At 41.3% G+C, this 24,165-nt stretch overlaps 1 protein-coding gene across 2 annotated transcripts in view; it reads left to right on the top strand.

The window, feature by feature from the left end:
- SH3YL1 (SH3 and SYLF domain containing 1) overlaps positions 1–13,835 on the top strand; it is a 121,134-nt gene extending 107,299 nt beyond the window's left edge. For both annotated transcript variants that reach the window (XM_077291335.1, XM_077291334.1), the window contains exon 10: positions 13,456–13,835. In XM_077291335.1, coding sequence (XP_077147450.1) covers positions 13,456–13,646 — 191 coding nt within the window. In that variant the 3' untranslated portion in view covers positions 13,647–13,835. The remainder of the gene's footprint in view (positions 1–13,455) is intronic.
- Positions 13,836–24,165: the final 10,330 nt, after the last annotated feature.

The following is a 24,165-nucleotide window of genomic DNA, read 5'->3' as shown; positions in this document are numbered from 1 at the left end:
GGTCACCAACCGACCTGAGACATCGTCAGAAGGGGCCGGTAGACCAGTGAAGTCTCCCACGGAATCAGGACAAGAGTGGGATGGGGGAGTATACTTTGTTTTTGGTTTTTTTTAGACTGGTTTTCAGATTTCATTGTGGATTTCCAGGTAATATGCAACAAAATCTCCCAACTGAAATCGATGGGGGAAATCCACAACAAATTTCTCTTTCCATAATAGAAATTGATGTGCTTGAAATGAAAAATTCAGAACCACAAGCCCCTTTCCATCAGCAGAATAACCACAATGTGTAGGCGAGATTTTACACGAAACATGCGTGGTTCCTCACCTCAGATATCTTCAACAAAACAGCCACTCTATCCAGCTGATATACTGTACAGACCAAAAGTTTGGACACACCTTCTCATTTAAAGATTTTTCTGTATTTTCATGACTATGAAAATTGTACATTCGCACTGAAGGCATCAAAACTATGAATTAACACATGTGGAATTATATACTCTACAAAAAAGTGTGAAACAACTGAAGAACCTAGAATATAAGACATAATTTCAGTTGTTTCACACTTATTTGTTAAGTATATAATTCCACATGTGTTAATTCATAGTTTTGATGCCTTCATTGTGAATGTACAATTTTCATAGTCCTAAAAATACAGAAAAATCTTTAAATGAGAAGGTGTGTCCAAACTTTTGGTCTGTACTGTGTGTGTGTGTATGTTATATATATCCATATCCACGTTACCTGAGGAAGCCACGAAGCCAGTGGCGATACGTGTGGCGTTCCATCCCTTTCTTTTTCATTTATTCTTGTTTGCATAACCCCTCCATATTCTCTGTTGGTCCTTAAGGTTTGCACGTATAAAATCTTGTGCATTGTGTTGTTCAGTATGCTGTTACTGCAATAACGTTTTTTAGATTTCTAGACAATTCAAACTGAAATTTTATATGTGTATATAGTGTTTTTTTCAGCATCTATCGTCCATGTGATTACATGTTTGATATTGCCATCACTATATTTTGGACTGATGGCATTGTAGACATAGATCTGAATCGCCACATGCTTTGAGATCTAGCATTGCCGCTGAGTTCCAGCATACTTTGGTTGTTTATACATTCGAGATTTACTTATATTAGGGGATTATTATCTTTCTAGAGCAAGGTTACACATTGGCTCCATCATGAGAATGTAAGTTTACTCTGTTAATATAACCCCTTTTTGGGGATTTTTTTTTTTATAATTTGTGCTGTTTGTCATTTACATAAATTTGTTTGGTATTTCATACAATAATTGCAATTTTAGGTGATCCTTTTTGAATGCTTTTTCTTCACTTTATGGTACTTTTTCAGATTGGCATACATTAGGCTAATCCCTTATTTATATTTGGTGTCCTCCGTGCACATTTATTTATACAAAGCTCCTTATCACTCACTTTTTTTGTATAGCTGCACTGTACTGCATATACCATCCTGTCATTTCCAGGGCTTTCTTCAGACTGTACTTCTACTGTGTCTATTGCATGTCCAACATGCACAGGAAAGCTCCGCTCTATAAGGCTCCTTCACATGTACATGTGTCCGTGTAGCATCCATTCTTACACATAACAGAGACACATATCCACTAATACCTATGGGGCTGCGCACAATTCCGTGTTTTCACATGGACTTTGTGTCCATCCATGTGTCCCACACGTAGACATGTACATGGGTCCATGTAGAAACGTACAGCGCATGGAAGACATCGGTCTGCAGTCCATGTGACATCCTTGTGCTGTCCATTCTTTCCATGTGTCTTTTGTTCTTTCCGTGAATAGAATGCAGAATAGAAATTACAGATTTTTTTGTCTTAAAGATGTGCAAAGATAATCGAAATGGGGTAAATAGATGATAAATCGATAACTGTGAGATGTACAAGTTTTGTGCATTGCAAAATCTTTTAGTCAAAAACATTTTTTTATTTATTTATGTGGGGTTCCCCTGCATTTTTTAGTAACCAGCAAAGGTAAAGCATACAGCTGTGAGCTGATATTATCAGGCTGGGAAGATCTCTGGTTATAGGGCCCTCCCCACCCTAAAAATACATACCAGTCCATACCTGCCTCAGAAGTGGAGCATCACATTAGATATTCCAATTCTGGCGCTTTGGCTTGGCTGGTGCGTTCCTCTGGTGCATTCCTCTGGTGCATTGTCAATTGGGGTAATGGGGCTTGGGGTTCATATCAGCTGCAAAGTATCCAAAAACACAGCTGACATTAACCCTGGTGCTAGTAATGGTGAGGTGTCTATCAGACACCCCCATTACTAACCCAGTAAGAAAAATGAAACACAAACGCACAAAAAAATACTTTATTTAAATAAACACTCCCCCACACGTTCCCTGGTTCACCACTTTATTAAAAAAAAAAATCTAATGTTGGTCCAACGTAGTCCTGCAAATGGAAACCTGAAATAAACTTATGCATGAAACACAGAGAAATAAAACAGATGTTTTCCTTTGCTCACCGCTTTATTTACAAAAAAAAAAAAAAGTTCCCACGCAGGTCTGACATAATCCCGGTAAATAGTGAAGTCCATCGAATCCCCCATACAAAGCCCACAGAACCTCGTTCTGACGCTCCCTAGTCTTTGCCAGCAGTCACTTGCGGACACGCAGTACTGCGCAAGACCCGGCCATTCTGAAGAGTGGTTTCATCAGTACCATTACTGCCCTTCAGAGTCAGCGGGTCACGTTTCCATTTGTAATACTGGTGGCTTCACTGCTACTAACCCAAGTCCCCACAGTGCACACTTCTTTCCTCAGGATGTCGCAAAGCATTGTAATTTCATCATAAAATCCTAATCGAGAATGTAATCCTGTTATTTCTAAATATGTCGATTAATGATGTGGATGGATGAAGATGAGGCTGAGCCTCCACCCTTCATTATGCCCACAGTATCGGCCTGCAGACTTTCTTTTTCGGGTGCTACTTCATTTTTTCACAAGCCTGTCTTATCATCTTACTCTTTGGACATTATTCCTTCAGATCTTAGCAGAATGATTACCACTGCTTATTACAGGTAAAAGTTATTAGAGGTTCTCCACTTTAGGAAGTCACTACTTGTTAGCAGGACTCCTTGACAACAAGCTGATAAGCAAGTGTCCGTCGGCAATCGACTATTTGTTGGGAATTTTGGCAAATGTTCAGTTTCCTGTAGCCCACCACAGGAAAAAGAACTCCACAGTATAGTGTAATGTATGACTGAGTATTGCTCCTTCTAACCACTCTCCACAAGACCAAGAGATGAGGACACTGAACAAAAGACCTCTTTGTGGTTAATTCAGAATTCCCTAATACAGTGTATGAAAATTGGTTTTAAAAATTGGGACAGCCGCTTTAAGGAGTTCGCAAAATAAAAGACAAGATTTAATAGATCAATCCAGGAACAAGCAAATAACAAAAATGCAGTTAATAGTGATGAGTGAGGTGTTATCCGATCACGCTTGTGTCCCAATAGTGTATCTTCGGCGTGCTTGAGTACTAAAGTCCACGTGGCTGCATGTCTCGGGACTGTTCGACAGTCACAACACAAGCAGGAATAGCCTAACAAATAGGTAATCCCTTCATGTGTTGGGTCTGCCGAACAAACACGAGACATGCAGCCGTGGGGACTCGAGCATAGTACTTGAGCACGCCGAAGATACTCTTAGTACACAAGTGTGATCGGATAACGCCTTATCTGAGCACGCTCCTTCATCACTAGCTGTTGAACATTTCCAAAAGGCCATCTTTCTTTCTTTTTCTTTTTTTTTTTTAATAAAACCACCTCCTTATCCACAGCAGATTTTACCTGACAGGTTTTCAGATAAAAGCATTTTGCATACTCTCCATCTTATCCAAGAAGGACACTCTTCTACCATTAGAAGACCATTTTTTAGGCAGTCTGAGTATGGGCTGTGATTCATGGATGGCCCTAGGTCTCCTGACCAGAACTTGATCGAACTTCCTATATGCCTGTGAGTTTGTCATGTTCAGGTCCGCACACACTGACGTGTGAATGCCGCTGTTTAATGTCATTTTGGGTGATGGCCTCAGTGATTCCTCTACCATATTCTTCTTCCCTGAGTAACTACATTTGATTGAAATTAAAGCATATAATTTTATTACAGCACTGACTAAACCTCCCGGCATAGTGTAGTGATTAATGGCATTCTCGAGATATCTTCATCATCTAGCTCCAGACTAATACAGCATAACCCAATATATTCAAGCCAGCAAAGCCTCTGCCAAAACAAACCTCCTCCGACTCCGAGGCCGCTAATGTGTAAATAGATCCGATCCTTATTAGGATATATAAAGGAGTCATTTATCTGTACACGTGTTCCTGTAAGAGTTATACATTCCCCATCTCGTGGACTTGCTGCCTTCACAGAACAGAACTATTTCGTAGTTAAAATAAAAATTAGAAAATTTTATAGATCTGATACTATACTAAATACTGTATATCCAAATTACCTCTTCAAAGAGGAAGAGGACTTGATCTCAAGTGGCACCTATTGTAAGTAGCTATTCAAAAAGTCAGTATCAAAAGCACCTTTCCATGTAACTTAAGACAAGAGCCAGACCAGAATCTCACTTTACAGACACGTGCTTTGGAGTGATGCCCCTCCTTAGGAAAGCAAGAAATCGGATTTGACTGTATAAGGATACTTTCACACATCAGTTTTTTGCTGTCAAGGCGGATCCGTTAAATTAAAAAAAAAAACGGATCCGGTGCAAAATGTGAAAAACTGATGCAACGGATCAGTTTTTTTGCCGGATCCATTTTTTAATTTTTTTTTTAAACCGGGGATAGAGTTTGGATTTCCCTGTTGCGGGGAGTGGAGAGAGAGAGAACGAACAAACTCCAGAATTGAAAATGCAGCTATGGGGCATGCTTAGTGTGGAACAAAAAGGATTCATCAATTTTGCCTCCCGTTTCATCTGTTTTTTGCCAGACACAAAAATTGAGAGAGATTTGAGGTAGACACGGGAAGCTGTTTCAGTAAAATGTCCAGGCTGGTTTATTAAAATTCCATAAACCGATTTAGGATGAAAAAAAAAAAAACAGCCCGTTCAGGCACAAAGTCAAAACATAAAGTAAATAGTCCATACATTAGTGTGGCTTTGCCTGCTGGGGTTCTTGTCCAGCTATTTAGTCCTTAGCTAAGACAAACACACTGGATGTCTACACACTTTCACACAGACACTGAATAAGACTTGGTCTCCTTTTTATCTGCCGTACCACGCCCCGACATGGGGCTATATGAGCAGCCAATCCCTTCCATCTCTCTGACTGCTCGTAAACCCGGCCCTGACATGCCCTATTAACTCTCTCAGCATTATAAGTGCTCGAGGCTGCTTTCCCGGGCTTACATCACCGAGGCTACGAACCTTGATGATGCATATCTCCCCTTGGTGACCTGTCCGGCAGCCATCTTACAGTATTTAAAAAAAAAAAAACCTGTAAAAACAAAATGGTGCATCTTTTTTAATGAAGCCCAATTGCAAAATAGTTTGTATTCTTTTGTAGAAATTATTACATTAAATTGTCCACCAAAAGTGGACAACCCCATTTCATTATTTTATTTTCTGTCTGGATCAGCCGGAGTTAGTACATATGAACGGTTACATTTTTCTCAAGGTCAACCGTTGAGTCCAAACAGGAGAGGGTATGAGGAGGGAATGGGTGTGGAGTAGCTCAATTCCACATCATCCTTTTCCAGCTGTCCACAAAATCATTTCCCGTGGATAAGACCTGAGAACATTGAGGATGTTTCAGACCCTTCATTTGTGTCCTGTGATGGATTGGAGCAATCTGTGTATGTACGTGTAAATGGACTTGTGACTGTGTATGTAAGTGTGTGAAGAGATTGGGGAGTGGATATACTGTAGAAGTGTGAAGAATCACACATTTCATACATCTTGACAGCGCTTTGTGTTGATTGGTTAATCAAAGTATTATGAAGGGGTTTTTATGCTTATTGGCAAATACTTTTTGGAGTTGTCATTTGGTACATTCATCGTGTCAGCTATCGGTGGTTTCTCCATCTTGACATTGCAGCCGGATATATTTTCTCATGTATTTTATAAACTTCATTGCATAATCCGTTGTGAGTTCCAAAAAGCGACTTGTCCTAATGCTGCTTACAAATTATCCCCAGCTGTTGGCAGGTGGAAAAGCAATTCTGTCCGCAGGAATCAGAGTGCCTGTCCATCACATTGTGTATTTCCAGACAGATGGAAATTTAGCACAATGTGATCGTTCAGAAACAAGATGAGGCTATTTTTGTTAGTTTATTTTTGCAGGCACGATTAATGATTTGTTAAAGGATTGTCCAGTATTTGGGTAAAGGATCAGTTTCTATTTCCAAATAGCTGCTCAGCCCATTCACTGCTTAACACTGCCCTAAGGCAAAAACGGCAATTGTATTGGTGAAAACCTTTTTTTGGGGAGGGAGGACGATAACTGCTTTAGAGAGCTCCTTATTGTATTTCCATCCCTATGTTATACCGTCCATTGATGACTGATGATGATTGTGTTCTGTAGTCTTCATCTTGCCAAGCCCATTCTTTTGTTTAAACTGGTCTCCACACAGAAAAGTAAGACTGTGTGCACACTGTTACAAGCGGATTACACCTAAAAAGGCGCCACAAACTCGCCCCAAAATGTGAGCATACTGCACAGCAATGTAAAAACGACATTGCTGTGCACATGCTCCATCTTATGTCACTTCTATCAACGTCAGGGTTCGAAAACCATGACGCAGTTAAAAATGGCTGTTCACTCTCCGGTCAGCTTCCGTTATGAAGCCACTTAAACCACTACCACTGCTACTTTTATATTGAAAGCCTAACCTAAACATATCCATCTTAAATAAATTGGGGTGCAATTCCCAGCACTCACCGATCAACTGTTCCCAGTGCCGGCGGCTGCCAGGTGTGATCAGCTGAGGCGCTGCACAACTCCGTCCACTGTATAGTGGCTAAGGCCATCTACCGCACATCTGCCCTTCGTCAAGTTAATAGGAGTAGATTTGCACTATGGCCATTATACAGGTGACTGAGCTGTTCTGTGACATCCGTCTGGGAACAGCTGATCAGCGGGGGTGCTGGGTGTTGCCCCCAATTGATCTTCTAGACTGATGACCTATCCTGAGGATAGGTCATAAATCTCAGAAGTAGACAACCGCTTTAATATCGAGAACGAATATCCCTGGCCCACTTTTGCAAATTCAAAGGTTGTCTGTTATGGTTCTCAATGGCAAGAGAACATAGCCCAGCATACATAGGAACTAGCTCTTGGAAGGATGGAAACTTAAACTGACCATGAACTAAACCTGCCGCACAACTAACAGTAGCCGGGTAGCGTAGCCTGCGTTTTATCCCTAGACGCCCAGCGCCGGCCGGAGGACTAACTAATCCTGGCAGAGGAAAATATAGTCCTGGCAGAGGAAAATATAGTCCTGGCTCACCTCTAGAGAAATTTCCCCGAAAGGCAGACAGAGGCCCCCACATATATTGGCGGTGATTTAAGATGAAAATGACAAACGTAGTATGAAAATAGGTTTAGCAAAATCGAGGTCCGCTTACTAGATAGCAGGAAGACAGAAAGGGTACTTTCATGGTCAGCTGAAAACCCTATCAATACACCATCCTGAAATTACTTTAAGACTCTAGTATTAACTCATAACATCAGAGTGCCAATTTCAGATCACAAGAGCTTTCCAGACACAGAAACGAAACTGCAGCTGTGAACTGGAACAAAATGCAAAAAACAAACAAGGACAAAAGTCCGACTTAGCTGGAAGTTGTCTGGTAGCAGGAACATGCACAGAAAGGCTTCTGATTACAATGTTGACCGGCATGGAAGTGACAGAGGAGCAAGGTTAAATAGCGACTCCCACATCCTGATGGGAACAGGTGAACAGAGGGGATAATGCACACAAGTTCAATTCCACCAGTGGCCACCGGGGGAGCCCAAAATCCAATTTCACAACAGTACCCCCCCCTCAAGGAGGGGGCACCGAACCCTCACCAGAACCACCAGGGCGATCAGGATGAGCCCTATGAAAGGCACGGACCAGATCGGAGGCATGAACATCAGAGGCAGTCACCCAAGAATTATCCTCCTGACCGTATCCCTTCCATTTGACCAGATACTGGAGTTTCCGTCTGGAAACACGGGAGTCCAAGATTTTTTCCACAACGTACTCCAACTCGCCCTCAACCAACACCGGAGCAGGAGGCTCAACGGAAGGCACAACCGGTACCTCATACCTGCGCAACAATGACCGATGAAAAACATTATGAATAGAAAAAGATGCAGGGAGGTCCAAACGGAAGGACACAGGGTTAAGAATCTCCAATATCTTGTACGGGCCGATGAACCGAGGCTTAAACTTAGGAGAAGAAACCCTCATAGGGACAAAACGAGAAGACAACCACACCAAGTCCCCGACACAAAGCCGAGGACCAACCCGACGCCGGCGGTTGGCAAAAAGCTGAGTCTTCTCCTGGGACAACTTCAAATTGTCCACCACCTGCCCCCAAATCTGATGCAACCTCTCCACCACAGCATCCACTCCAGGACAATCCGAAGATTCCACCTGACCGGAGGAAAATCGAGGATGAAACCCCGAATTACAGAAAAAAGGAGACACCAAGGTGGCAGAGCTGGCCCGATTATTGAGGGCAAACTCCGCTAAAGGCAAAAAAGCAACCCAATCATCCTGATCTGCAGACACAAAACACCTCAAATATGTCTCCAAAGTCTGATTAGTCCGCTCGGTCTGGCCATTAGTCTGAGGATGGAAAGCAGACGAGAAAGACAAATCTATGCCCATCCTAGCACAGAATGCCCGCCAAAATCTAGACACGAATTGGGTTCCTCTGTCAGAAACGATATTCTCCGGAATACCATGCAAACGAACCACATTTTGAAAAAACAGAGGAACCAACTCGGAAGAAGAAGGCAACTTAGGCAGGGGAACCAAATGGACCATCTTAGAGAAACGGTCACACACCACCCAGATGACAGACATCTTCTGAGAAACAGGAAGATCCGAAATAAAATCCATCGAGATGTGCGTCCAAGGCCTCTTCGGGATAGGCAAGGGCAACAACAATCCACTAGCCCGAGAACAACAAGGCTTGGCCCGAGCACAAACGTCACAAGACTGCACAAAGCCTCGTACATCTCGTGACAGGGAAGGCCACCAGAAGGACCTTGCCACCAAATCCCTGGTACCAAAGATTCCAGGATGACCTGCCAACGCAGAAGAATGAACCTCAGAAATGACTTTACTGGTCCAATCATCAGGAACAAACAGTCTACCAGGTGGGCAACGATCAGGTCTATCCGCCTGAAAATCCTGCAAGGCCCGCCGCAGGTCTGGAGAAACGGCAGACAATATCACTCCATCCTTAAGGATACCTGTAGGTTCAGAATTACCAGGGGAGTCAGGCTCAAAACTCCTAGAAAGGGCATCCGCCTTAACATTCTTAGAACCCGGTAGGTATGACACCACAAAATTAAACCGAGAGAAAAACAACGACCAGCGTGCCTGTCTAGGATTCAGGCGTCTGGCGGACTCAAGATAAATTAAATTTTTGTGGTCGGTCAATACCACCACCTGATGTCTAGCCCCCTCAAGCCAATGACGCCACTCCTCAAAAGCCCACTTCATGGCCAAAAGCTCCCGATTCCCAATATCATAATTCCGCTCGGCGGGCGAAAATTTACGAGAAAAAAAAGCACAAGGTTTCATCACGGAGCAGTCGGAACTTCTTTGCGACAAAACCGCCCCAGCTCCGATTTCAGAAGCGTCGACCTCAACCTGAAAAGGAAGAGCAACATCAGGCTGACGCAACACAGGGGCGGAAGAAAAGCGGCGCTTAAGCTCCCGAAAGGCCTCCACAGCAGCAGGGGACCAATCAGCAACATCAGCACCCTTCTTAGTCAAATCAGTCAATGGTTTAACAACATCAGAAAAACCAGCAATAAATCGACGATAAAAGTTAGCAAAGCCCAAAAATTTCTGAAGACTCTTAAGAGAAGAGGGTTGCGTCCAATCACAAATAGCCCGAACCTTGACAGGATCCATCTCGATGGAAGAGGGGGAAAAAATGTATCCCAAGAAGGAAATCTTTTGAACCCCAAAAACGCACTTAGAACCCTTCACACACAAGGAATTAGACCGCAAAACCTGAAAAACCCTCCTGACCTGCTGGACATGAGAGTCCCAGTCATCCGAAAAAATCTAAATATCATCCAGATACACGATCATAAATTTATCCAAATAATCACGGAAAATGTCATGCATAAAGGACTGAAAGACTGAAGGGGCATTTGAAAGGCCAAAAGGCATCACCAAATACTCAAAGTGGCCCTCGGGCGTATTAAATGCGGTTTTCCACTCATCCCCCTGCTTAATTCGCAGCAAATTATACGCCCCACGGAGATCTATCTTAGAGAACCACTTGGCCCCCTTTATGCGAGCAAACAAATCAGTCAGCAGTGGCAACGGATATTGATATTTAACCGTGATTTTATTCAAAAGCCGATAATCAATACACGGCCTCAAAGAGCCATCTTTCTTAGACACAAAGAAAAAACCGGCTCCTAAGGGAGATGACGAAGGACGAATATGTCCCTTTTCCAAGGACTCCTTTATATATTCTCGCATAGCAGCATGTTCAGGCACAGACAGATTAAATAAACGACCCTTAGGGTATTTACTACCCGGAATCAAATCTATGGCACAATCGCACTCCCGGTGCGGAGGTAATGAACCAAGCTTAGGTTCTTCAAAAACGTCACGATAGTCAGACAAGAATTCAGGAATCTCAGAGGGAATAGATGACGAAATGGAAACCAAAGGTACGTCCCCATGCATCCCCTTACATCCCCAGCTTAACACAGACATAGCGTTCCAGTCGAGGACTGGGTTATGAGATTGCAGCCATGGCAATCCAAGCACCAACACATCATGTAGATTATACAGCACAAGAAAGCGAATAATCTCCTGATGATCCGGATTAATTCGCATAGTTACTTGTGTCCAGTATTGTGGTTTATTACTAGCCAATGGGGTGGAGTCAATCCCCTTCAGAGGTATAGGAGTTTCAAGAGGCTCTAAATCATACCCACAGCGTTTGGCAAAGGACCAATCCATAAGACTCAAAGCGGCGCCAGAGTCGACATAGGCATCCGCGGTAATAGATGATAAAGAACAAATCAGGGTCACAGATAGAATAAACTTAGACTGAAAAGTGCCAATTGAAACTGACTTATCAAGCTTCTTAGTACGCTTAGAGCATGCTGATATAACATGAGTTGAATCACCACAATAAAAGCACAACCCATTTTTTCGTCTAAAATTCTGCCGTTCGCTTCTGGACAGAATTCTATCACATTGCATATTCTCTGGCGTCTTCTCAGTAGACACCGCCAAATGGTGCACAGGTTTGCGCTCCCGCAGACGTCTATCGATCTGGATAGCCATTGTCATGGACTCATTCAGACCCGCAGGCACAGGGAACCCCACCATAACATCCTTAACGGCATCAGAGAGACCCTCTCTGAAATTCGCCGCCAGGGCGCACTCATTCCACTGAGTAAGCACAGACCATTTACGGAATTTTTGGCAGTATATTTCAACTTCATCTTGCCCCTGAGATAGGGACATCAAGGCTTTTTCCGCCTGAAGCTCTAAATGAGGTTCCTCATAAAGCAACCCCAAGGCCAGAAAAAACGCATCCACATTGAGCAACGCAGGATCCCCTGGAGCCAATGCAAAAGCCCAATCTTGAGGGTCGCCCCGGAGCAAGGAAATCACAATCCTGACCTGCTGAGCAGGATCTCCAGCAGAGCGAGATTTCAGGGACAAAAACAACTTGCAATTATTTTTGAAATTTTGAAAGCAAGATCTATTCCCCGAGAAAAATTCAGGCAAAGGAATTCTACGTTCAGATATAGGAACATGAACAACAAAATCTTGTAAATTTTGAACTTTCGTGGTGAGATTATTCAAACCTGCAGCTAAACTCTGAATATCCATTTTAAACAGGTGAACACAGAGCCATTCCAGGATTAGAAGGAGAGAGAGAGAGGAAGGCTGCAATATAGGCAGACTTGCAAGTGATTCAATTGAAAGCACACTCAGAACTGAAGGAAAAAAAAAAAAAAAAAATTTTTCAGCAGACTTCTTTTTTCTCTCCTTTCTCTGCCAATTAATTTAACCCTTTGTGGGCCGGTCAAACTGTTATGGTTCTCAATGGCAAGAGAACATAGCCCAGCATACATAGGAACTAGCTCTTGGAAGGATGGAAACTTAAACTGACCATGAACTAAACCTGCCGCACAACTAACAGTAGCCGGGTAGCGTAGCCTGCGTTTTATCCCTAGACGCCCAGCGCCGGCCGGAGGACTAACTAATCCTGGCAGAGGAAAATATAGTCCTGGCTCACCTCTAGAGAAATTTCCCCGAAAGGCAGACAGAGGCCCCCACATATATTGGCGGTGATTTAAGATGAAAATGACAAACGTAGTATGAAAATAGGTTTAGCAAAATCGAGGTCCGCTTACTAGATAGCAGGAAGACAGAAAGGGTACTTTCATGGTCAGCTGAAAACCCTATCAATACACCATCCTGAAATTACTTTAAGACTCTAGTATTAACTCATAACATCAGAGTGGCAATTTCAGATCACAAGAGCTTTCCAGACACAGAAACGAAACTGCAGCTGTGAACTGGAACAAAATGCAAAAAACAAACAAGGACAAAAGTCCAACTTAGCTGGAAGTTGTCTGGTAGCAGGAACATGCACAGAAAGGCTTCTGATTACAATGTTGACCGGCATGGAAGTGACAGAGGAGCAAGGTTAAATAGCGACTCCCACATCCTGATGGGAACAGGTGAACAGAGGGGATAATGCACACAAGTTCAATTCCACCAGTGGCCACCGGGGGAGCCCAAAATCCAATTTCACAACAGTTGTCCAAGTTTATGAATTACTAAATACACAAAAGTGCAAATAATGTGTATATCCCATCGAAAAATATAGGGATCATAATTTGTCCATAGGGAATCTAGACGACGTCTCGGTCCACTCTAGACCTTTTTCAAATCCTATCTGGAATAGGACAGGTGAGTATATGGCATTTCCAGTTGCTGAGGTTCTCCCTCTGCTATCTTACCCGGGAGTTGGGACCTTGGGTGCCCCCGGTTGAAGAACACTAGTGAGTTGAGTTCTGGATAATTCTAGAAAGGATCAAAAAGTTTACAACGACGAGAGCAAAGTAGTGGAAGCAACTCCTAAAATCATAGACCATGCATGGTGTAGTGGTGATTTTTGTTTGCTTAATTTTTTTTATGCAAAAAAGATAATTCTTTTTTTCAACCAAATAATTATTTTCTTGTCTTTCCATTTTATAGGGGGTCCAAGAGCTGACTATGTCACTGCCACCGCCATCTATCCTTTTGACGGTTTACAACCAGGAGACCTGTCGTTCCAAATTGGCGATAAGATCCTGGTCACCACAAAGACGGAATCTCAATATGATTGGTGGGAAGGAAAATTAAAGGGAGAACTGGGTATTTTCCCTGCCAATTATGTAATGATTTAACTTCCTATACTTTTTCAGAAGGTGCCGGTGTTACAATTTACAGAGTTACAATAGAAATATATTTATATTGCCATCTTTTATTTATGGGTGTGTTTACTGGGAGATTATATAAATTATTCTGTGCAATAAACTGTTTACAATGGTTGGACCATGATTTGAATAAATTATGATTTTTATTTATTTTCTAGAGATTTACAGCACTGATAAAATTGTGTTCCTAATTATTTTACAATCATTAACTGTGACTATATGGATCTAAAAATCATTGTCTTTGATAAATGGATATCTGCTCCATCATCTCTGGATCAAATTTTTATTCTCATTTGATTTGTTATTGATGATTTCAAAACGGTTTCATTTGATAACAGAACAATAATTAACTAAATGCTACAAAGTTGTGCTATATCCCGCAATACATAAAAATAACATTTGTTGGCGATCTTATGATGGGAAACCTACTTTTAAGTGTTGGTATTTTCTTTGAAGAAAAACACAATGTAAGAAAAAATTTAAAGCTTCTCCAGATTTAATAACAAGCAAATTTATCAACTTAAGGCTACAGTCACACATTTGGGCAGCAGTGTTATATTTAGTTTTTCTCTCAACTGAAAGAGCTAGGCCAAGTTCACGTGTTGAGTATTAGGTGAGTTTTTACATCAGTATTTGTAAGCCAAGTTCCGAGAATAATAAACCACAGAGCGTAGAGTTAGAAATGGTAATGAGCACCTGAATTCCCAACGATACACATGACTTTAGTGTGACAATACACGGTTTAGGCTATGTCTGCTTATCTGTATGCCGAGACATTGGTACAACCAGCAAAGTCCAGAATGAATCTTTCTTCCTCTAATGTCTCGGGATGAATTGTAGCAAATAGCACTAGTTGTTCCTTGCGTTCTTGGTATTGCCCAGAAAATTTCAATGCACATGAAGTTCTGCCTGGTGTTCTCCAGCCAGTGGCATATTTGTCAGATTATACCAAGTTGAAGCAACCGCTCTTTCGGTGTGACGTCACACACTACGGTAAATCCAGTTGACTAAAAGTTCCTATCCAATGATTTTGGAGGTAGTGTCCTCCTTTGTCAGGGATTATTTTCTTGAGAGGACTTGAAGATCTAGTTATTTTGTGGTTAACAGTGGTGCTCAAAGCTGTTATAAACTTAAACCCGTTAAACCGTGTTGGCACCCTTGAAATTGTTCGAAAAAATGAAGTATTTCTCCCAGAAAATTTTTGCAATTGCGCATGTTTTGTTATACACATGTTTATTTCCTTTCTGTGCATTGGAACAATACAAAAAATTGAGGGGAAAAAAAAGGCATAATTTTCACACAAAGCCCCCAAAATAGGCCCAATAATATTTTAGGCACCTTTCCAAAATTGTGGGTTAACATCTTTGCTTTCAAGCATGTGATGCTCGTTCAAGCGCACCTGTGGCAACTAACAGGTGTGGGCAATATAAAAATCACAGTGGAAACCAAATAACAAGGGGAGAAGTTGGATCAATCTTTACATTGTTTGTCATGGAGAACAGAAATAGGCTAATAGAACTGTCTGAGGATTTGAGAACCAAAGTTGAACAATATTACCAATCTCAAGGTTACAAGTCCATCTCCAGAGATCTTGATGTTCATGGTGTGCAACAAAATCAAGATGTTTTCAACCCATGGAACTGTAGCTAATCACCTTGAACGTGGACGGCAGAGAGAAATTGATAAAAGGTTGCAACACAGGATAGTCCGGATGGTGGCTAAGCAGCCCCAATCAAGTTCCTAGGAAATTCAAGCTGTACTTCAGGTTCAGGGTGCATCAGTGTCAGCACAAACTATCCGTCGACATTTGAATGAAATGAAACGCTATGGCAGGAGACCCGGGAGGATCCCACTGCTGACTAAGATACATAAAAAAGCTAGACTGCAGTTTGCCAAAATGTATGTACTGTAAGTAAGCCAAAATCCTTCTGGTAAAAAATCTTGTGGAAAGATAAGACCAAGATAGAGCAGTTTGGGAAAGCACATAATTCTACTACAGGTGCTTCTCACAAAATTAGAATATCCTCAAAAAGTTAATTTATTTCAGTTCTTCAATACAAAAAGTGAAACTCGTATATTAGCGTCATTACAAACAGAGGGATCTATTTCAAGTGTTTATTTCTGTTAATGATGATTATGGCTTACAGCCAATGAAAACCCAAAAGTCATTATCTCAGTAAATTAGAATACTTTATAACACCAGCTTGAAAAATGATATTAAAATCTGAAATGTTGGCCTACTGAAATGTGTGTTCAGTAAATGCACTCAATACTTGGTCAGGGCTCCTTTTCCATCAATTACTGCATCAATGCGGCGTGGCATGGAGGCGATCAGCCTGTGGCACTGCTGAGGTGTTATGGAAGCCCAGGTCGCTTTGATAGCAGCCTTCAGCTCGTCTGCATTGTACAGTACATAGCATGTACCAAATATCCAACATGTTTTTGAGAAGCATAGTCTCCTTCCTTATGGATAGCACATGCTATGTCCGTCTATTCCGTTCATAAGCACCTCTGTAATTGGATAATTTTCAGAATTGGATTAGACATGCAAATTACATAAAATACCCAAGAAACGCCTAATAGTATGTGATATCTTTGCAATTTCATGTTGGAGTTTGAACTGTAAAATATCAGTAAGACAATTAATCAATATGTTCAGAAATTTTTCTGCTTTGTCACTTTTCATGATTAACATTTCAAACAAAGCTATTTGGACAAATCAAATCCTGTGTGTTACAAAAATGTACATCGTTTTTACACCAATGTTCCAAGCACAGTCTCAGTCCTTTACATGATTTTTCTTTGTGCAATATACATTTAGAAAAGAACTGTCAAGATCGTGTTGGTTTTTGTCCATGAGCAATTTGTCAACTGCATGGAGCAGATTGAACATAAGTTTGCAGTTGGAATTACCTTTGGATATAATAGTCTCTGATCCCTCCCTTCTGTTCCTTGCTTTATAATATAATTGGTGGATACGATGTCATGTTGGATTAGTCTGCCAATGTTGTTTTTTGAACTCGATAGTTCAAAGCGTAAATCTCTTAACCCCATCATGACATATGACAAACTTTTGCGTCATATGTCGTGTCTCTGACATTGATACGGGCTCGCATGCTGAGCCCGCATCTTTCCCCGCAAATGATGGCTGATTTAATCAGCAATCATGTGCCTTTACCAGAAATAGGCAGAGCAGATTTAACTTCTTAAATCCCACTGTCAATCTCTGTCATTACGATCCTCTTGTGAAAGCCAGCTTATGGCCGGCGTTCATAGGAGATCTTGATTTTCACTATACATTGCAGTGCTGATGCACTGTTCTGTATAGCACAAGAGATCAGATTATCGCAGCTTCAACTCAAGGGGACTATTACTGTAAATACACTAAAAAAATGAAAGAAATTTAAAAAAAAATGAAGAAAAAAAAACACAAAGTTCAAATCACACCCCTTTTGCCCCCATTACAAACAATAAAAAACTACATATATTTGGTATCTCGGTGTTTAAAAAAGTCAGAGCTATCAAAGTATAAAGTTATTTAATCTAATCGGTAAACGGCATAACAAGAAAAAACAGAGCAATAAAATGAAAAGCTAAAATTAAATTTTTTTTGACCACTATAAAATTGCAATAAAATGTTATGAGGCAACCAAAACATTGTATCTACCCCCAAATGGTATCAGTAAAAACAGCAAAAAATAAGCCCTTATACTGCCCCCCAGATCCTGATCAATGAGAACGTTACAGGTCTCGGAATCTGAGTACTCGTGGCTCTTGGAAGAAGGGGAGGAAAAAAATGAAACTGAAAAAATGGAAAATTGCCATGTCATGAAGGGGTTATTATTATTATTATTGTTTATTTATATAGCACCATTAATTCCATGGTGCTGTACATGAGAAGGGGTTACATCAAAATACATGGGCGGCTCTTGTCTAGGGTGACTTTAGTGAAGAAATTCTTATACTGGGGAACCCAAAAATTGAGGTTTCCAGAAGTACTGTATGTAAAAAATTACAGAAAGATGACGGTGCATCATGTAATAAGTTTCAATAAATTAGTATACAAAGTAGAGGTACCCAAAAAAGAGGTGCTCAACTTTTAATTTCTTTGACAGCTTATCTCACCCTGTTTTAGTTTTGGAGAGTATATGAAATGCATTTTATAATAATGTATGCCGTTTATATTGTGATTGAAGTCTTCTGACAGATCCACTTTAAGTAATATTATCATAGAAATATTTCAACAAATAATTATATGACAAATATATCCATTTAAAAATCTACCATTTTCAATAAAAGTAGTAATCAAGTTTTGTCCCCTTTAGCCTAAGCACAGAAGTTAGGACGCCTACGTTTGTTCCACAGAGTCTTCAACTTTTCATGATTTCCTGAAATATCCCTCAGTTCACATTTACATTAACCTCTAATTCAGTGACACCTCGGTTATTATAAAATAGACTACTGTACTGTTGTTTTAATGGCACATACATCTTTATTTTACTAGCCCATTGTGTATATGTTCAACTTAATAATTAGTTACAGATGTTTTTCATTAGTTTTCAACACTTCAATTTAGGTTTTTTTGGCAGTTGTATTTATTTTATTTTATTTTTTTATGGTAAATGGATATTTTTCTCTACATCATTTATACTACATCCACATAGAAAATAAATGCAAATGTTGTCTATAATTTGCACTACATTATACACTTTATTGTGAAATATAAAATAAGTGATTATTGTAAATTGTATATTCAGAATGAAGGCAACAAAACCACAAAGGAACACATATGGAAACAAGAAGAAACACGTGAAGCTAACCAGAATATGTGTTACATCTTAAATTCTTCAGCACATCCCCTATATACCGTATTTTCTGGTGTATAAGACGACCCCCAACTTTTCCATATAAAATATGGAGTTTGGGATATACTCGCCGTATAAGACGGGGGTCATCTTATACGCCCAGTCATCTTATATGGCGTTTGCGGTGCGGATGGTTCCCAGGGTCTGGAGGAGACTCTCCTTCAGGCCCTGGGATCCATATTCATGTAAAAAAAAGAATAAAAATAAAAAATATGGGATATACTTACCATCCGATGGCCGGCGACTCTCAACGGTGCAAGCGGCGGCCTCCGTTCCTAAGGATGCATTGAGCGAAGGACCTTCGATGACGTCACGCGACCGCGTTGTCATCGAAGGTCCTTCGCTCAATGCATCCTTAGGAACGGAGGCCGCCGCTTGCAGCGCTGAGAGTCGCGGGCCGTCGGAGGGTAAGGATATCCCATATTTTTTATTTTTATTCTTTTTTTTACATGAATATGGATCCCAGGGCCTGAAGGAGAGTCTCCTTTCCTCCAGATCCTGGGAACCATACAGGACCGCTCCCTGCACACGCCGTACCCGGCGTATAAGACGACTCCTTACTTTAGAGATGATTTTCAGGGGTTAAAAAGTCGTCTTATACGCCGGAAAATACAGTATATGTGTATATATACACACACACAAGTATATATAGGGTTGCCACCAGGAATCTCAGGGCCCCATACTGGCAAAATGTTTGGGCCCCCCTTGAGATTCCGAACCTTCCACAGTCCCGTCACCCACTCTTGGAAAAGCTCCACTTCTGCATGACATCCTCACCAATCACACGTTAAAAATTCCCATTGAACATCATAACACAGACATAACCATTAGCTTTTGTTTTGGCCAAAAGATTTTTTAAGCCGCCACCTTGACAAAGTGCATTCTTTTGGCAGGGCCATACTCTAACCTATTAAATATTTCTTAAAATGCCCAATTCTCTTTTTAGGTATATTTTTTATTTGTTTTTCTTTAAGGGAATGAGTCACATACATTTTTTTGAAATGATCAATAATACGATATACAGGGGACAAATACCATCACATTATGGTCAGACCGCATATTACCACCCTATAGTGACCATATAATACCACATACAAGGGACAAATACTGCCACACCACGGCCAGACCACATATTATAATCACAAAGTGACTGAATAATACCATGTACAAGTGAGAAATACTGCCACACCATGGCCAGACTACATGTTACTACAATACAGTGATTGACAAAAAACCACATACAAGGGACAAATACCACCATACCATGACCAGACTATATATTACTACCAAATAGTGATTGAATAATACATACAAGGGACAAATACCGCCACACCATGACCAGAGCACATATTACCACCACAGTGACCGAATACTACAATACTGATTATTGATAAAAAACCACAATACTAATACTACCATGTACCATTATACACAGGAGCTCTATACATAGTAACAAGTGTAGAGTGTCAGTGTACAGGTAACACATTGACTCACCAGCCTCTAGTTTAAGTCCTTCATCTCTCTTCTTCATCCAGCACAGGCCCCCATCTCTTCTTCAAGCCAGGAATCATCTCAGCAGAAAATAAGTTACCTTACACTAGGGCAGATGAAAAAAAGTGACAGTGTTGCCCTGCACAGTAACAGGACCCCCACTGAAAACAGTATCTTGAAAAATAAAATACATCAGGGCAGTAATAATATCCCTTATTTAGCCCCTACAGTAATAATGTCCCATATCTTGCTCCTATATGTACTCCATTCTGGAACCAACATGTCTCATTTCTGGCCCCTTGTGTCTCATTACCGGCCCCATATGTTCACCCATCCTATCCCTATGTGACTACATGCTGCCCCCATGTGACTGCATCCTGCCCTCATGTCTCCGCATTCTGCCCTCGTGTCTCTTCATACTGCCCAAATATTGTCTCCATTCTGCCCCATGCCTCTCCATTCTGCCCCATGTCATCTGCATTCTGCCCCCATGTTTGCATATTGCCCCATGTCTCCATTCTGCCCCCATGTCTTTCCATACTATCCCCATGTCTCTCCATACTGCCCCAATGTCTCTATACTGCCTCATGCCTTTCCATACCGCCCCATGTCTCTCCATAGTGCCCCATGTCTTTGCATACCGCCCCCATGTTTTTCCATACTGCCCCATGTCTCTCCATACTGCCCTGCCCCATGTCACACTATACCACCCCATGTCTCCATACTGCCCCCATATCTCTCCATACTGCCCCATGTCTTTGCATACCACCCCATGTCTTTCCATACTGCCCCATGTCAATCAATACCACCCCCATGTCTCCATACTGCCCCCATGTCTCCATACTGCCCCATGTCTCCATTCTGCCCCATGTCATCTGCATTCTGCCCCATATCTCTACATTCTGCACCCATGTCTCCATACTGCCCCTATATCTTTCCATACTGCCCCATGTCTCTCCATACTGCCCCCATGTCTGCATTCTGCCCCATTTCTCCATACTGCCCAGTCTTTCCAAACCGCCCAATATATCTCCATACCACTACGACTCTCCATACTGCTCCAATGTATCTCCATTCTGACTGATCTCTCCATATTGCCCCCATGTTTCCATACTGCCCCCATGTTTCCATACTGCCCCCATGTCTCCATACTGCCCCATGTCTCCATACTGCCCCATGTCTCCATTCTTCCCCCATGTCGTCTCCTTTCTGCCCCATAATGTGACATTATAAAACAAATAAAACGTTTCTCCTTACCTGGCCGCAATCCAGCGTCATCGTCTTCCTTCATCCATTCGAGGCATGGACGACCCAGCGCATGACAGTGACGTCATACACCGCCGACGTGCGCACCACCATACGCTGCCGCCCTATGATTGGCTGGTGGCTGCTAACTATTACAGTGTAGAAAGCCTCCCACATGGTAATAGATTTCAACTGAACCAACAGAATCCTGCCGCTGGGGCCCGTTGCTCTTCGGGCCTCATACGCCAGTAATGCCCTGATGTATGTATAGTGTGCAGAATACAGTGTGAGGGCAGAGTATAGGGGGTAGTATATAGTGTTAAGGCACCGTATTGAGGCATTATATATTGTAAAGGCACAGTATGGGAGGCAGTATATAGTGTCAGGGCAGTGTAGAGCTGTATATAGTGTGAGGTCACATTATGGGGGCAGTATATAGTTTAAGGGCACAATATGGAGGAGTATATAGTGTAAGTGCATAGTATGTGTGGCAGTATGCAAGGGATACTAATAGGTCAAAGTTTAAGGGGACAGTATACAGTATCATGACACAGGATAGTGGTAGTATAAATTATCATCTAATCTGCTTCATCCAATAAGCATTCAAGTTTCCACAGCTTGGAGATGGAAAATCTGTATAAAAAATTAGGATATTGTCAAAATACACACTTGCCAATACTCACTGACAAGAAAAGCGGTGTTAGTTATGTTTATCTGCCATGCTTAAACTCTGTATCCTCTGCATTATTCTCCATATCTGACCAAATTCTCCTTGCTAAGTGAGAAAACTTTAAACATCTGTTCGGAAAACTAATAAACCCCCACAAGTGTGAAAGCTTTCTTTTATTTGCCTGTGATTTCAGGAATATATGAGCAGTTATAAACTTAACGATGGTCTTAGCAAATGTCTCCCAAATGGAGACTTGTAGTGAGCAATGATTCTATCACAAGTCAACAAAGCTCAAACAACAAGGGAACTCGGGTGTCTCGGACTCCTTCACCAAACGTACGAAGCATCTAGGGATGTAATTAAATTTGTTGACTGCTATTGACAACAGGATTCAGTTTCATGAAGTGAAATTGTCCTAAACCATTGAAATCAGGATGGGGAAATTACATCTCAGTATGGTTTCTCGAATATATGACTCACATGTTGGAACTCAACGCGAGCCAAGAATAAAGCAGATAAAGTAACACGAGTTTGGGTTAAGCGTCCAAATTATGAATGTTTTACCTAAAAAGGGAAAACAATTACACGTGTTAAAGAGATCACGGATCAGTGTAAAATGGATCAATTATTCTATTTTTTCTCAAACATAATAATCCTATATATATGCCTGTAAAATACCACTGTGCCGTGTAGTAAGGGGAAGTCACAGAAATCGTTGGAAAAGTATCTCAAGATCAACCCATTTAACGTTTGCATTGATTTTGTAAATTGAGTAAAGTCAGAAATTCAATTACCAGTATGAAGTCTATTACTACTGTACATTCATAAACGTTAATTTTATAGTATTTACAAGTGTTCAAAGACCATTTTTATATTTGCTATTTTCTCTTGATTTTCCAATTTACTCTTCTTGATATACACCAGTGATATAGAGGGGTAGTATTAATTGATGTGTTTAGTCTAACTAAGTAAATATTACTGAAAGAGACATATAGATTCTTTTAATGACATACCGTAAGAGATCCTATGGGCGTTCCCTGCCCAATGGATTGAAGCTGTAGCTAGGTTGCAAGACCAACACAGCAACGAGTCAGTGATGGCGCAATAAAAAGCTTTATGAGTTAATTTCCTAGGATTCAGTGGAAATTGCAATAGTCACACCCTGATATATTCATAATGATGGCAGATTCATGTACCATCAAAGTTTACTATGGAAAAAACCTTTTGAATAAGAAACAATTTATTGAGTATACATACAGAAAATAAAGACATGGTCAAGAGTGCGTAAGCTTTAGATATTGGTCAACAAAAGTACAGTACATTGAAGCACCGGTCACACAGGAAAAGATTTGTGTTATACAAAGATATACAATGTATCAACTTAGCAAGAGTGACAAGACCACACTAATATAGGGCATTGGAGATAAGAAGAATGATCTATGGAGGACCGAATCTCTCTCTTCTGTACAGTGTAAGCTCTTATGGTCAGCAGGGTCCTCTTTTTCCTGTAGAGTGTAAGCTCTTATGGTTAGTGGGGTTCTCTCTCCTATAGTGTGTAAGCTTTTATGGTCAGCAGGGTCCTCTCCTGTAGAGTATAAGCTCTTATGGTCAGCAGGGTCCTCTCCTGTAGAGTATATTATAAGCTCTTATGGTCAGCAGGGTCCTCTTTTTCCTGTAGAGTGTAAGCTCTTATGGTTAGTGGGGTTCTCTCTCCTATAGTGTGTAAGCTTTTATGGTCAGCAGGGTCCTCTCCTGTAGAGTATAAGCTCTTATGGTCAGCAGGGTCCTCTCCTGTAGAGTATAAGCTCTTATGGTCAGCAGGGTCCTCTCTCTCCTGTACACTGTAAGCTCTTATGGTCAGCAGGGTCCTCTTTTTCCTGTAGAGTGTAAGCTTTTATGGTCAGCAGGGTCCTCTTTTTCCTGTAGAGTGTAAGCTCTTATGGTCAGCAGGGTCCTCTCTCTCCTGTACACTGTAAGCTCTTATGGTCAGCAGGGTCCTCTTTTTCCTGTAGAGTGTAAGCTTTTATGGTCAGCAGGGTCCTCTCTCCTGTAGAGTGTAAGCTCTTATGGTCAGCAGGGTCCTCTCTCTCCTGTAAAGTGTAAGCTCTTATGGTCAGCGGGGTCCTCTCTCTCCTATAGTGTGTAAGCTTTTAGGGTCAGCAGGGTCCTCTCTCTCCTGTGGAGTATAAGCTCTGATGGTCAGCAGGGTCCTCTGTTA

The sequence above is a fragment of the Ranitomeya variabilis genome, chromosome 2 (genome assembly GCF_051348905.1).
Source record: "Ranitomeya variabilis isolate aRanVar5 chromosome 2, aRanVar5.hap1, whole genome shotgun sequence".
Classification (NCBI taxonomy): domain Eukaryota; kingdom Metazoa; phylum Chordata; class Amphibia; order Anura; family Dendrobatidae; genus Ranitomeya; species Ranitomeya variabilis.
The sequence above is the reverse complement of the archived record's forward strand: the minus strand, read 5'-3'. Positions and strand labels throughout refer to the sequence as shown.